The following is a 15,000-nucleotide window of genomic DNA, read 5'->3' on the forward strand; positions in this document are numbered from 1 at the left end:
AGTGGGACACCAAGAAGAAAGGCGCTGAGCAGTATATAGGACCCTGTGGGCAATCTTCCAGTTAAGATAGGACACCTTGCGATCTAGGGGGAGGAAAAACAAAGAACTCCAGGTGGCAGGCCAGTACAATGCACCAAAAGATGGGAAAAACAGGGTTAAGCTTGAGGAAGAGAGAGTAAACAAACTTGCAGGACATGGAGTTGACAGGAAAAGGGCCACCACCCACCGAAAACCAAACCAGAAGAGGACATGGTACCACCAAGGGCCGACCAGGAACGAAATAAGGCAGAATAGAAGGGAGGGAAAGAGGCAGACGGAAAAGATGAAGGGCTCGAAAGAAGGGCAAGAGGAGAAACTAAGCCAGTCAAGAAGCCAGTATTTCAACAGAAAACCCAACCAGTTGGACAAACAACAAGGCAATGGACCCATTGAACCAACAGTGAGGAGACTTTGAAGTCAATGGAGACGACCGAAAAACCACCAGCCTCCTTGGGATGAAACAGTACATTGCGACAAACTAGGTCAGGCTTGCCAGACCACAGAAACTTGAAGACGAGACTGTTGAGCTCTGTACGCACATACCAAACACGTGAGAGTGCCAGGGCATTTACGATGAGGGCCTTTCCGGAAAGGGAAAGGGCCCGGGAACGCCACGCATCAAGACAATGCCAGTTAGCTTCACCGAGGTCGCCATGCCCAATATAAACACCAAGGACTTTAATTTTTGACGAGGTCTAAGTGATGACAACGGAAGTAGAAGCACTACAAAAACGCCGAGGACCAAGCCAAAGGCCCTCGCACTTACCAAGATTAAGCTTGGAACCCGTTCCCATTTCAAAGTATCAAGGTATCAAAGACGGCAAGGATAGCAGAGTCCGAAGCAGTCACAACGGAAGTGTCATCAGCATATAAGGAAAGAACAGGCAAACTAGTTGATAGACCAGGTGGCCGCAGCCCGACAATGTCAGGGTGGGCCCGAAGGTTAACAGCCAGCACTTCGATAGAGATGACGTAGAGAAGAGGAGAGAGTGGGCAGCCCTGACGGACGCCGCGGGAAGGTCAAAAGAAATCTGACAAATAACCATTTAGAAGAACAATGCTTCTGACATCCGTGTTCAAAAGACAAACCCACGAAATAAACATCGGACCAAAGCCAAAACGGAAAAGAGTGCGGAAAAGGAAAGCCCAGTCCACCCTGTGGAAGGCTTTCTCTTGGTCCAAAGGCAGGATGGCGGCAGGTGTCTTAGTCTCAGAAGTAAATTCCACCAGATCTCTTAGAAAAGCCACATTCTCACCAATGTAGCATCCACGGACGCCACAGGTTTGATCCAGGCCAATCACCAAAGACACCCAGCCAGAGCCCTGACACACAGCTTGTAGTCAACATTTAAAGTGCCTCTAACCCTAAAATATTTTTGAAGCTAAAATGAATCTTTGCACCTGGTCGAGATGAATTGCGGCCATTTTTTCCTTTTTCTAACAAATCCTGCCAATTTATGGGCTTCGAAAGTTGCGAAAATCCAAGCATCTTTTGCTCACGACCGAGTGAGAAGGGGAGTGGGTCTATTCCTGATTTGACATCACACACTGATTTACATTGCATTAACTCTTTGTAAACATGCATGCAAAGTAGATTGTGACGTCAAATCAGGAATAGACCCACTCCCCTTCTGACTCGGTCGTGAACAAAAGATGCTTGGATTTTCGCAACTTTCGAAGCCTATAAAATGGCAGGATTTGTTAGAAAAATGAAAAAATGGCTGCAATGCGTTTCGAGCAGGTGCAAAGATTCATTTTAGCGAAAAAAATATTTTGGGGTTATGGGCACTTTAATAGACTAATCAGGCACCAGTAACCCAAAAGGAGAGTACCAAGATGTGCACTCGGCACTTGAAAGGAATGTGTGTCTCTTGGAGGCACGCAAAATCGATCGTAGACTGTGACAGCCATTGAAAGAACGATGAACGCTTATTTGCGTCCTGTAAACCATGAACATTGACAGTTAGAAACCTGGCCATCAACGAGAAAAAAAAACTACTCGGGAGAGAAATCCGTCTGCTGACCATCCTCGAGGAGAGGAGTCAAGGGACTCAGCAGAAGCAGAAACATCAGGAGAAACGCCAGTCTCGGCCCCCAACACCACAGCCCCACCAAGCACAGAAGGGGAGGGCGTTGGAGAGCCGGCTTCACAAGACAGATCAGACTCAGACTCAAGAGAAATATTACCGACCTTAGCGGAACCTTCATTAATATTATCTTCACTATCGGTACTGAGTTTTCGTTTTCTATTGGTAATACCCTTAGCTTCATCACCAACGTCAAAGTCATCATCAACTACAGCATCATAATCATAAGCAGGAATTCTTTCAATTTCAATAACACCATTTTGCAAACTGTTACTTACATTATTTCCAACTACATTAACTTTTTCAGTAACATTACTTTGCAGATCATTACCATGATCAAGCAATTCACTTTCAATAACAGTACTAACATTTACTTTACTCTCTTTAATTACAGTACTTCTATATCATTAACAATGCCCCCCTTTTCACTTCTGTCATTGACAGAAACGACCAAAGGCTCATTAGTGACGCCGGGACTACTGGCGGCGCCATTTACAACAGCGCTAGGAACAACTTCATCCTCCATAGGGCTAGGCGCGAGAGGAGAGCTCACATTGTCAGCGTTATCATCTGCATTCATTTGACCCATCGTCCGAGAGCCTTTCAACAACAGCAAGACCAGCCGGGGCACCACCAGGAGGGGGGCCTGTACTCAGAGGAGGAAAGTCAGAAACACTAACAGCCGCCGAACCCACACTATCAACATCAGAGGAAGCGCCCCATGGATTGGGACAGGAGCGAGCAAAATGGCCGGACTGCCCACAAAGGCAACACTTATCCTTATTCAGGCAGTTGGCAGACACATGCCCCTGCTTAGCACACAGATTACACACAATAGGTTGCTCTCTATACCAGATGCGACAATGATACCCATCAATAGAGAAGGACCTAGGAGGGGTTTCCCTCAAAACAATTGAGACCAATCTGGTACCAGTGTAGATTTGCTGACTCGACACATATGTCTGCTTTCTGACCCTTTTTTACCTCACCAAAATCAGCCAGAGCATGCTCAATTTCAACATCGCTTTCCTCGAAGTGATAGTCGAAAACATGGACCAAATTGGTTGCAGGGCCACCACCCAAGATTTTACACCATAGTCCAAAAAATAAAAACAAACGAGCTTCGCCCAAAAACCAAGTGGACACGAACAATACCGCCAGCTCAAGAAAAAAACAAACATTAACTAAGTACTACTTTACTGTATAATATGAATTTTTTTGTTATAGTTTAACTATTTACTATTTAAGGCAGCCTCAGGCTGAACAAGTTAACGACTAATCATAATATTACTTCAACTACAAAACGTGGGGATCACCCACCTACAATATATATATATATACAACTTTTGCGGGATTTCCACAAAAGGCCACACAGCCAAACACACCAAAGGGCACAAAGCCCAATTGGGGAAAAAATAAATGAATAAAGAAGTAGAAAAATAGACAAGAGGGCAAAAAGGAAAAAAAAAGGGAAAAAAAGACCAATGAAAAACGGAAAAGACAGCAGAAAAAGATGTGGCGTACCCCGGGTTACGGCAAAAGCCGAGCATAAATCCCCGGGAGGGTGGCCAAAGAAAAGAAAAAGCAAAAGAAGGTCTTACCAAAAATGTCCTCCCAGATTTCAGAGGCGAACCACAAGTGCCGCAAGATCCAAAGGCAGCAACAGTAGCTTGAACCACAAGTGCCACAGGCTCCCCAAGAGTAGGCTGTAATCCACGTCAAGAAAATCCCTTGACAACTCGTAGCTTCTCCAATAGTGTAAGCATCAGTGCAGTGCTGATGTCTGGGATGGAGGTTAAGCTTTTAAAACCACCCCAAATATCCCACACATGTGGTACATCTAAGCCATTCCAGAGTGCTCAAACTAGCGAGCTAGCGAGCATGCGCAATTGCTAGCGGCAATGACTCATCCCATTAGAGTGCTCTATTTAACATACGTGCTTTGCAAATTGACTTGAATCCACAGTTGAATCCGATATTAAAAAAACACGTATTCAAAAATTTTTATTGGACGCTTGATTCAAGTTTTCCTTTCATGTTTCCAAAATCAGCTTTACGTTTCTTTTTCAATTTACGTTGTCCTACTACGCTCACTTCCTTGAAGTCACGTTGGTGCACAAAATGTATATACGCGTTTTTCTCAACATCGTCCGCCATTTTTGTTTGATGGTAAATCGGGAACGACGTGAATCCTTGCGTGGGAATTCGCTTAGCGGTCAACATTGGCAAAAATGAGGACATGTGATTGGCTATCAGTTAACCCTCGTGGGAATATCGGATCTCGCAGGAGATCTAAAAATAACCTAAGAGGGATGTCGATGGGAATAGGGCCAATATGAGGGATTACTTCTCTTACCTTCATTATCTCTTGACACTGGGCAACTTGTCGCTGCCACTTGTCGCCTAGTGTGTCCCGCCCTTAATGATTTACGATACCAAAACAATATTAGAGCTACATATTACGCAAGGACAACTTGAATCTCCTGAAAAACAAAACCCAGCTCAGTTGACAGTCATGAAAAAAACGCTATTTTTGAAAATATCCCTTATCTCCTCAGTCCCCAGTCCCCCTCCCCCCAAATATCCCGTATCCCTACAATTTCTTTACCTAAATATCCTGTATCCTGATCGCCTATCTGTCAAGGGCTACGGTCAAGTTCCATTGTACTACGGTACTTTTTTCAGGGCCATATGAGGCAGGCACAGAACAGTTTCGGCTCTGTGTCTGTTTTCTCGCGAAGCGATCATTAGGGTTTTTTGGTTTCGTGTTCGGTAGTTTTTATGTTCAGCTCGAATGTATAATCATGACGAACTTTTGTAGTTTCTGAGAACTATTTACTACTTGTAGCTTTTGTTGAGTTTTGAATCGATGAGAGAGAAAGTTTTGGCGATTTGAACCCGGACTGGACTAGATTTTAAGTTATTGTGGAACGTTTGGTACCAAGTCACTCCAATACTGAAATCAAGGTTATGGAATTGTGAAATTAAAACCTTGGACTGCGCTATGGAACATGCAACTACAAGATTTTAGATTTTTGAGCACTGAGAGAAATTGAGTACAGATGTTGTCTTTTTGTCTTCGCCACGGCAGATTTAAACCGTTTTCAAGGAACATGTCTTTTTGTCTTCGCCACGGCAGATTTAAACAGTTTCCAAGGAACTAAACCAAATTAAGGAACCGGACTTCGAATACAGGATAATAAGTTGTTGAACTGTGATTTGTAATAAATTTTTTGGATGATTTAGAACTGATATTGTAATTTTTGGATGAGTGGAATGAAGGAAGAGAGTGAAATTGTGGGATTTGAATAAAGTCTCTTTCGAAAAAAATAATAAAAATAAAAAATCCCGTTTCCTGATAACCCCTAATAGGGCTTAGTTGCTTGCATTTGCAAATTTAGTAACATTAATAATAAGAGTTTTTACGACAAACAACTCGCGATTTTCCGAAGTTTACCTGTAGTTGAAGTTCACTGTAACTGGACAATTTGTTAACTGTTTGTGCATCCCACGGATACCCCCTTTCGGTTGTCTAGTGGTTACTTATGTTGCGCGCTACTGTGACGTCATCGACAAATAGAGAAAGTGGCTGTTATTACATCCTAATTAACGTTCATTACTTCCAGCTAGTGTTTAAAAACAGTGTAAAGTCGAATCATTTGTGTTTCTAACATTGTCACGCAGTCTTTTGCCTACCGGTAATACTGTATTTTCTAGTTCAGACAATAAGGGTCGATAGGATGGAGACACTTTCCCCTTTTAAGGAATCTCGGAGAAATCCGTCCCCCAAAGTCTTTCCATCTAACTCCCTCCCCCTCCCCCCCCCCTAACAATGTTGTTTTCTCATCGCCAACTCTTCCTTTTTCCGTTACCAACATTGAAGGGGGGAGGCGGCGGGAAAGGGGGCAGTGCAAGTGGAAAATGTAAAGTTAAGGTGGTTTTCTCCTAATTGTGGTCTTCCCAGTTCAGTATCTCAACTACTTTTGTCGCTTATTGTAGTCTTCTGTTTTTAAAGTACCTGGTTAACTTTGCAGTGAAGTTATAAATCCCTTCAACCAAAATTTAGCTTCCAGATTCTGATTTTTTATTTATTTGTTTAAAGTTGTTAATTTTTTTTGCAAATTTACTTTGTGAGCAGCTGATACAGTTAAAGAAGAACAAGTTGGTGAAAGACGCCGCAGGAACTCGGATTCATTTCTCTTTCTCAAATCAAAGGAAAGCAACATGACAAAGATGAAATTAGAGCAGTCAGAAAACAAGTGGAATTTTGAAAGGCAATTGTTTCAACAGGAAGTTAAACAACTTCAGATGTTGATCAAGCAGACGGAGGAAGGAGGTGAGAAAGCTCACTTTGTAACAACCGATCGTCTACCTTAAATTATCGATTATCGTTAATTCGTAATTTGCTCTGAATTTACTGTTATCTAATCTAGAAGACTGAAAGCTTGATAGCGGAGCTCAGGGGCTCAAAGCGCGCCAGCGGAGCACCAAGAGGAAAGATTTTTTGGAAAATCTATCAATGCCAGAAATTTGGTTATGACGTTAGCGCACGCCCGTCCAACCGCCCAGACAGACTGTCGGGATGGAGGTGGGGATGTAAGACAGCCTTTGGGGACGGGAGTGTTCGGGCAATTGTAACAATAGAGTATGTGGTTAAAGAGTTACATCGATTTCAATACCGAAAAAAGAAAACAAGCATCCAATGACTTTGAAAAAGTCAAGCTGGTCACAAACCCAAACAAACTCAACAAACTGACTGCCTGCCCCGCCTTTGATGCCTTCTGTATCTTTTCTGAAGATCTTGCCGCCATTTGTATGAAAAAGACCAAGTTGTACCTGAATCGCCCGATTTACGTCGGCTTTACAATTCTTGATATGTCTAAAGTCCAGATGTACGATTTCCACTACAATTACATGGTCTCAAAGTACGGGTCCCAGGCTAAATTCCTGTTTACAGATACCGACAGCTTGTGCTATGATGTCAAGACAGATGACCTCTACCACGATTTTTTACAAGACCTAGACTACTTTGACACTTCAGAGTATCCAAGAGATCATTTTCTGTACAGTGTAAGGAACAAAAAGATGCTGGGGAAGATGAAAGACAAGACCTGTGGCATACCCGTCGAAGAATTTGATGGCCTTCGACTCAAAATGTACTCTATCCTATGCACAGAAGACAGCAAACAAGGGAAAAGAAAGCAGCGAAAGGCATTTCAAAGAATGTAACCAAGAGAAAAGTCCGACATCAAGATTACAAGACTTGTCTCTTTGAGAAACAAGTTCAAATGGCGCGAATGAATCAAATTTGAAGCGAAAACCATCAAATTTATTCCCTGACTTTAACCAAAACAAGTCTTTCACCCTACGATGACAAACGCTTCATTTTAGCATATGTGTTTCATACACTCGCCTATGGACATTATTCGATTGATGCATGTTAAGAGTCGATATTAATGTAAATAAGTTTCCCCACGAGTATATTTTTGGATTTATAACTTTAACGAATGTTGTGAATCAGTAAAGTCAAGTTGAAATGCAAAGCATTGTGTTGTTGTTTCTCCGATTTTAAAAAGTTCAAATCAAAAATAATTTCTAGATAGAGATAAAAGTTTTAACAACAGTTGAATAAAAATCCACTTCGATAAACTGAACAAGTTAAGGCACCCGTGACGTGAGCAACAAAGATTATACATATCCCGACCAAACAAAAAAAAATTGCAGGCTCTGTTTTTAATCTTTTTATGGAGAAAATAAATCATTTATACGTTAATGTACTCGCATAGATTTTTGGTGATGTTCACTTCTACTGGGAGTGCTTTTTCTTTTTCATATTTCGCTTCAAAACACTTTTTTTTCGATTGAGGAGGTAATCACTGCTGTAACAATTATTATCGAGGTATTAAGCGGAAGAGATGAAGAAGACGAAGTGAATTATGGCGGTTCAACAATAGCACATGTTTTTAATTTCAAAACGAGGCTAACTGACGTCACAGTTTACCATGATAGCCAATGTTAAGCAATATTGTTATATCCTCCCCGTTTTTTTTTTTTTTTTTTTGGCTAAAGTGGAAGACAACTAGAGTGACTGTAGCAAAGAAAAAAAAACAACAAAAACAAGCTCGTTAGACTAAAACAATGCTGCGAGTGCCTCTCAGTCCTTACAAAAGAGTAATGGAAAAAAAAAAGATCAAGTCTTAACATAGTCCTGGAATCTAACTGGTTCTTTGATGACACGGCCTTAGCGAGTACACACAGGTGACGCCTGCTTGGTGGTCCTTGTTTCCAGGTGGCCTTTCAGGCCGTTCACAGCTCTTGTGTTTGGCAATTGAGTATCTTGACCCTGTTGAGGTCCAGGCAGTGGATCTGGTACAGGCAGTGCATCCGCTGCGGGAACGGAAGGGCTCTTCACTAGGTGCTGCCTATTGCATCTAAAGCTGGACCCGTGTGACTGGACTTCATAGGATCTCTCATCTAGTCGCTTTGTCACGTGACCCTCGTCTCAACTGTGTTTACCAAGGACAAATGGTTTCATTCTAACTGTGTCGCCAGCTTTTAAGGCTGGAAGGTCATGGGATGACCGATTGTAGTAATGCTGCTGCCTCTTTTGATTTAGCTGGAGTTGTTCCCTTTCATAGAGGCTGGGTGGGCTTCTGGGTTCCAGGAGCGGTCTTGTGGACGGTAACAAGCTTCTTGTTCCTCTTCCCAAAAGACGCTGTGCCGGGCTACTGGCAACACCTTGAGTAGGTGTGTTCCAGATATTTAGTAGAGCTAGGTACTGGTCTTCTCCTGACTTTGATGTCTTGCGTAACATTCTTTTTGCCGTCTTCACAGACAATTTAACTTTTCCATTTGCCTTACTGTGGTGCGGTGATATGGTAGTGTGCTCAATGCCCCATGTCTTGGTAAAAGATTTGAATTCACATGATGTAAATTGGGGGCCATTATCTGTAACCAGTTGTCTAGGAATACCATATCGTGCCAGATGTGACTTCAATCTTTTGATCACAGTTGATGATTTGGCGTCGGTGAGTGGATCCAGTTCCCAGAAGTTGGACTTGTGTTGGACTTGTAGCAGACTGCGACGAGATACTCTTTGTCATTATAGGTGAAAAGGTCTGCTCCAATTTTCTCCCAAGCTCCGTCCGGGATTTCATGAGACATGAGCGTCTCTTTGCAAGGTGTTAGTTCATACTCGTGGCATGTCTCACAGGTGCGAACCAAAGCTTTTAATTCCTTGTTCATGCTGGGCCAATAAACATGTTCCCTTGTTGCAAGGCGCAGGCAGGCCTCAATTCCTTGGTGTCCACTGTGGACACCTTTTTTGACAGCTGTGCGCATTCCCTTTGGTATAACAAGCCGCTCGCCACAAAATATCAGGCCATCAGTGACTGCATGCTCATCCCTGACACTGAAGTATAGGGTGACAAGGGGTTGTAGCGATTTCTCATCTGCTGGCCAACCTTCCTGTATTACGATTTCAGCTGTTGAAGAGACGTGTCATCGTTGGTGTATTGGCGGATGTCGCGGATCTTCTCTTCAGGCATGATCTTCTTGTCCACAATCAGAGGCTTTTGGCAGGTGAGCCCTGCTGAGCGTGTCGGCCAGGTACATCTCTTTACCATTTAGGTATCGCACTTCAATGTCATATGCCAGGGCGCGCATTAGCATTCTCTGTAAGCGTTTAGGGGCTCTGTCCAAGGGCTTCTTTACGATGCTTGCAAGTGGTTTATGATCTGAGTACACAGTCACAGGGCGGCCAAACGTGTACTGGTGCCACTTTTCTAGGGAAAATACAATTGCGAGCATCTCCTTCTCTATGGTACCATATCTCGTTTCTGCTTCACTCAAAGTGCGGCTGGCGTATGCTAGCGGCTGACCGTCTGGAAGTAGGGCGGCTCCCAGTCCCTGTCCACTAGCGTCACACTGGATTGATAGGCTTTTACTTGGATCGAAGTAGGCTAGCACAGCTGCATTTGTCAGCAAACACTTCATTTCTGTAAAAGCTTTCTCGTGTACAGCATCCCACATCCACTCGGAGGTAGGGAGAGCTAGGTCATAGATTGGCCGCATCACATCTGCAAGGTTTGGAACAAATTTAGACAGGTAATTTACTGTTCCTCATAGTCTTTCCACAGATGCTTTGTCTTGAGGAGGAACCATGTTTTGGACTGATTCCACTTTAGAGGGGTCTGGCTTGAGGCCATCACTGGTTAAGACGTGACCCATGAACGGAATCTCGCTGAGACCAAAGCGGCACTTCTCTTTGCTCAAGGTGATACCCTTATCAACACAGCAGTTGAGGAAGGTACGGACACGTGAATCGTGTTCCTCATCTGTTCGACCCCAGATAATCACATTGTCAGCGATACAGCACACTCCCTGAAGGCCTTCAAGAGCATGATGCAGACGTTTTTGGAAGATTTCGCTGCTGACTTTCAAACCCTATGGGAGAGGCAGCCACCGATAACGCCCAAAAGGGGTGGCAAATGTGGTTAACAAACTTGATGCATGATTGAGCTCACAGTGGAGGTACCCAGACTTGAGATCACAAACAGAGAATACTTTCGCCTTGGTAAGTTCTGGAAGTACGTTTTCCAGAGTGGGAAGCTTCAGTGCTTCATCTAGAGGTCTGGGATCAATGCAGATACGAATTCCAGTTTTCTTTTCAGCAACAGACATTTGACTTACCCAGTAACTGGGTTCATCGACAGGCACAATGATACTCACGTCCACAAGACGCTGGAGTTCATCTTTGACAACTTGTTTTCTAGATTCAGGCAGGGTACATGTACGTGCACAACGGATTACAGGAGTCGAACCTTCAATCAATGTCAAGTGAACCTTTTTTCCAGGTAGGGTACCAGGGGTGTCCTTAAAAGCGTCAGGAAGTGTTTTGGAAGAATACAAACTGAAGCCCCACTGTCGATTTGCATTTTGACAGGTCTTTTGTTTACCTCCATTTTGCAGAAAATAAGCTGGTTTCCAGGACTTACTGAATTCACAAATTCACTTTCAAGAGCTGTTACAGTGCTGATTGTCTCAGTGCTGCTTACAGATAAGTCGGAGGAGTAACCGTCGACCAGAGAGTTGACACCTTGGTGTTTACATTTCGTTGAAGTGATTTCTTTCACCGCAGGATGCACAGGTCTTTCCCCAAGCAGGGCACATTTCTTTTTTCATTACATGAATTTGGAGACAGAATAGACATTTCTTCTTTGCAGAATGCTTATCATCACTCTGGGGAGGCTTCTTGTGCTGGAGTTTACTTGGGCCTGACTTCTTTGTCTTCTTCGAAATATCCTTGACCTTGATCTTAGCACCTCGATATCTAATATTAAAATTCCATAGTTTGTTCTTGTTTTGGGCAGACCATAAGTCATTCTAGAGGAGAGCCTTGTGTTGTAATTATGGGTTTCTTTAATCGAAGTGAAAAAAAACATTAAAGTTAGTAGGAAGAAGTTGGTTTTTAAATTTATACATAAAAACAGCAATGTGAACAGTTACTTCATCAAATAATTTGATAACATTTAAATCCTTAACACCACAGGAGATATTTACCTTACCAGACTGAGTATTACCAAGAGATACAAATTGTTTCCTATTACTCAAATATGAAGTGAACCAATCTTTAACAATACCACGGATACCATAAAACTCAAGTTTTGTAAGAAGTATCTCATGGTTTACAGTATCAAATGCTTTACTGAAGTCCAAGAATATTCCACAGGAATTCTCACGGTCTTCGATTGCCTTTTGCACTTTATCAATAATACTTAATACTGCATGGACGGTTGAATGATGGGAACGAAAGCCAAATTGCTTGCTGTAAATGAGTTCCCTTTTTTCTAAATAATTGGAAAGTCTACTAAATACAAGTTTCTCTAACAATTTATTAAAAATAGATAAAAGAGATTATAATAGGACGATAGTTACAGTGGCACTGGTTGCCTGTGGATCCTAGTACTAGTTTTATGGCATTCCCCGGCATTGTGCCACTCTCTGTATCTGACATGATCACTAAATATGAACCGACCAGGTCTTACGCTCTTCCTCCAAAAGACTTCTTGTTGTCCTGTGGTATTACCTTAAGATATATGGAAGAGCTTTTGCTGTGAATGGTCCAATGTTATGGAACAGCCTTCCCAACAATATTGGAGAAATTAAATCTTTAAGCACTTTTAAGAAACAGATCAAAACATGAAACATGAAAACTTATTACTTCAAGAGTTAAAGGTGCAAACATTGTTAGATTTGGAGCTTTATTGCATGTTAAAAATGATGCAGTATCAAGGATACATGTACCTTCAGTCAAGTTTAAAAAAAATATTAATGCAAGTTGAAATTATTTTGGGTGCAAAATTAAACAAGATTCTAATTTCTTAAAAGTCACGTAACTGGATGTCTTGATGATATAGAGTAGCTTTTAGGAGTTCTTGAGCTGACCTGAATTGCCTCTTTTAGGAAAGTTTGACAGTAAAGTAAGCATAACTTAATTATTTTGAACGGTGTAAAAAAATGGCGGTCGCAGCAGGAACTCTTAAATCTTCTTTTTCTCAAAAAGGAAAATACCCATGACCAAAAACTATATTGACAGTGCATTTGGAGACATCATACACTACATCTGGTCAAAATTTGAGAGAAATTTTTTTTTGAGTTGCGACCATGAAAATTAGAAAACGTTTTCACTCTTGAAGTACTATCTTTAGCAGTCATGTGGTTCACTTTCTGTGATGAAAGTCAATGTAATATATACAACATGAGCGGCAGATCTGTATCACATTTACACACTCGAGGTGAAGGACAATTCTCTGGGTGATTGTGTACAGTATATTCCTGAAAAGGACTCTTTAGGGCGACATTGACTGATGTTTGGACAAATTACATTTATCTGAGTGGATTAGTCATCTTCAGAGTCAAGTGATTTGTGTAGCGTCAGGAGATGGTTTTAATACTCTAGTCATAGATGCAGGGATTGGTTATCAAAGTCATGATGCTATTGGTTGATTGTCAGTTGAGCCTTCATGTTACTGGCCATGGAGACTGTAAAATAGTTATTGGTACATTTTGATCCATCTTAGTCTAATGTCTTTTTGTTAGCAAAGTAGCTAGGTCAGTCAGTTATTTTTATTAAAATAAAGCTGTTGCAGCTACTGTTGTTGATAAGTCAGTTGTAGGGACAGCAGGAAGTTGTTGGAATTGGCTTAGTGGTCTTTGTTCTAAGTTTGTAAGTGGTAAAATTTAGGCTCTCTATTGATGTCACCATTAAATTTTGTTGTTACCTGGGGGCCGGGCATTAGCCAATCCCAGGGGCACCCCCGGGCTTTTTGACACCCACATGGTTTATATCTCTGAAACATGGAGAATTTCTGTGGTCAAGATCAGCACTTTGTGGAGAATTGGCTTATCCAGCAAGGACTGGAAAAAGTTGTCGACATTTTTAAAGGTGTGTTTTCTGAATTTTAATATGTACTTTAATCTAAAAAGCAAATTTCAAAGCAAATAGCGAGAGTGTGCATGAAGTGTCGTGTTTCACAACAGGCCATATTTTATTAATTCTATATGGTATTGTATTATAAAACGTGCCGGTTTTTGAAATATTAAGTACACAGTACGCGTTTTTCCGAAGGGGAGATTTCAAGGAAGCTGATGTTTGTTTGTAAAAATAATAAAGAATACAAAATTTGCCTGTGAAGTTTTTACTATAAACTTAGGAGCAATCTATTGCAGACGTACCAAAATAAAAAGTGGCATTAAAACGCTGAAAACGGCAGTAATCTATGATGTAACGAATAGAACCTGTTGCATGGTTGATTGGAAGGATCCTGGGGTCGGGGCATTTGCCCTCTACTTTCGTCCCCACAGCTGGGCATTTGACAGCTTAAGTGCCCAGCCCCGGGGAATTTGCCATCCATATGAAAAAAAAGGCAAGTTTCCAGGGGTTAGCCTGGGAGGGGGGGCAGGGGCAGGGGCAGGGGCAGGGCGCAGTTGGAATTGACTGATGCATTACTGTTAAAGTGACAGGCCGTTGTCAATGCTGCAAAAAGGTTTGCGGGAGAATGGAAATTCCATGCAGTGTGACATTTTCCCGGTTTTCCCGCGCACCGGTGGCTCAGTTGGTTGAGCACCGGGCTGTTACACGGGAGGTCGTGAGTTCAACTCCGGCTGGACCAACACTCAGGGTCTTTAAATAACTGAGGAGAAAGTGCTGCCTTTGTAATTACATCTGCAAATGGTTAGACTCTCTAGTCTTCTCGGATAAGGACGATAAGCCGGAGGTCCCGTCTCACAACCCTTCAAAGTTCATAATCCTGTGGGACGTAAAAGAACCCGCACACTTGTCGTAAAGAGTAGGGCATGTAGTTCCCGGTGTTGTGGTCTGTCTTCTGCGGTGTATCATGGTTGGGAGGGTAAATGCTCGGAGATATTAGCTACACCAAGCTACTCTAAAAAATCCGAGGGTAAATAAAGATATATGATATGATATGATATGATTCCCGACGTTTTCCTTTTAACCCTTTGATACCCAAACCGGCCCAAACCGGCCCAAACTGGCTATACTTAGTTATTTACTCTGTCTAACGCCAGACGATTTTACTCATCAATGGGAACGCCCAGGAGTCATTGGGTTAAAAGCGTCAGTTAACGGAAATTGGCGTTGAAATTCAGGACACCTTTTTCAAGTGTTCCCACAGATAAGGTGCAACCCCAATTTGGAAAAAAGGTGCGCCTATTTGCTGGTTTTACGGTAAACACAATAGACACATGTTTGAACTGCAGAAGCACATCACAGTTATGAAAATTGCTTGAGCAGTAACAAACGTAAAGCCTGAAAATTTTCAGCTTGAACAGGATTTGAATCCGTGGGTGGCAA

The 15,000-nt window shown here is 42.2% G+C and overlaps 1 protein-coding gene across 1 annotated transcript in view; it reads left to right on the top strand.

Moving 5' to 3' along the window:
* LOC138034596 (uncharacterized) overlaps window positions 1-15,000 on the top strand; it is an 81,786-nt gene that overhangs the window by 11,300 nt on the left and 55,486 nt on the right. Inside the window, exon 3 of the mRNA XM_068881835.1 lies at window positions 6,265-6,462. Coding sequence (XP_068737936.1) covers window positions 6,265-6,462 — 198 coding nt within the window. The remainder of the gene's footprint in view (window positions 1-6,264; window positions 6,463-15,000) is intronic.

This window comes from Montipora capricornis, chromosome 2, assembly GCF_036669925.1.
Source record: "Montipora capricornis isolate CH-2021 chromosome 2, ASM3666992v2, whole genome shotgun sequence".
Lineage (NCBI taxonomy): Eukaryota > Metazoa > Cnidaria > Anthozoa > Scleractinia > Acroporidae > Montipora > Montipora capricornis.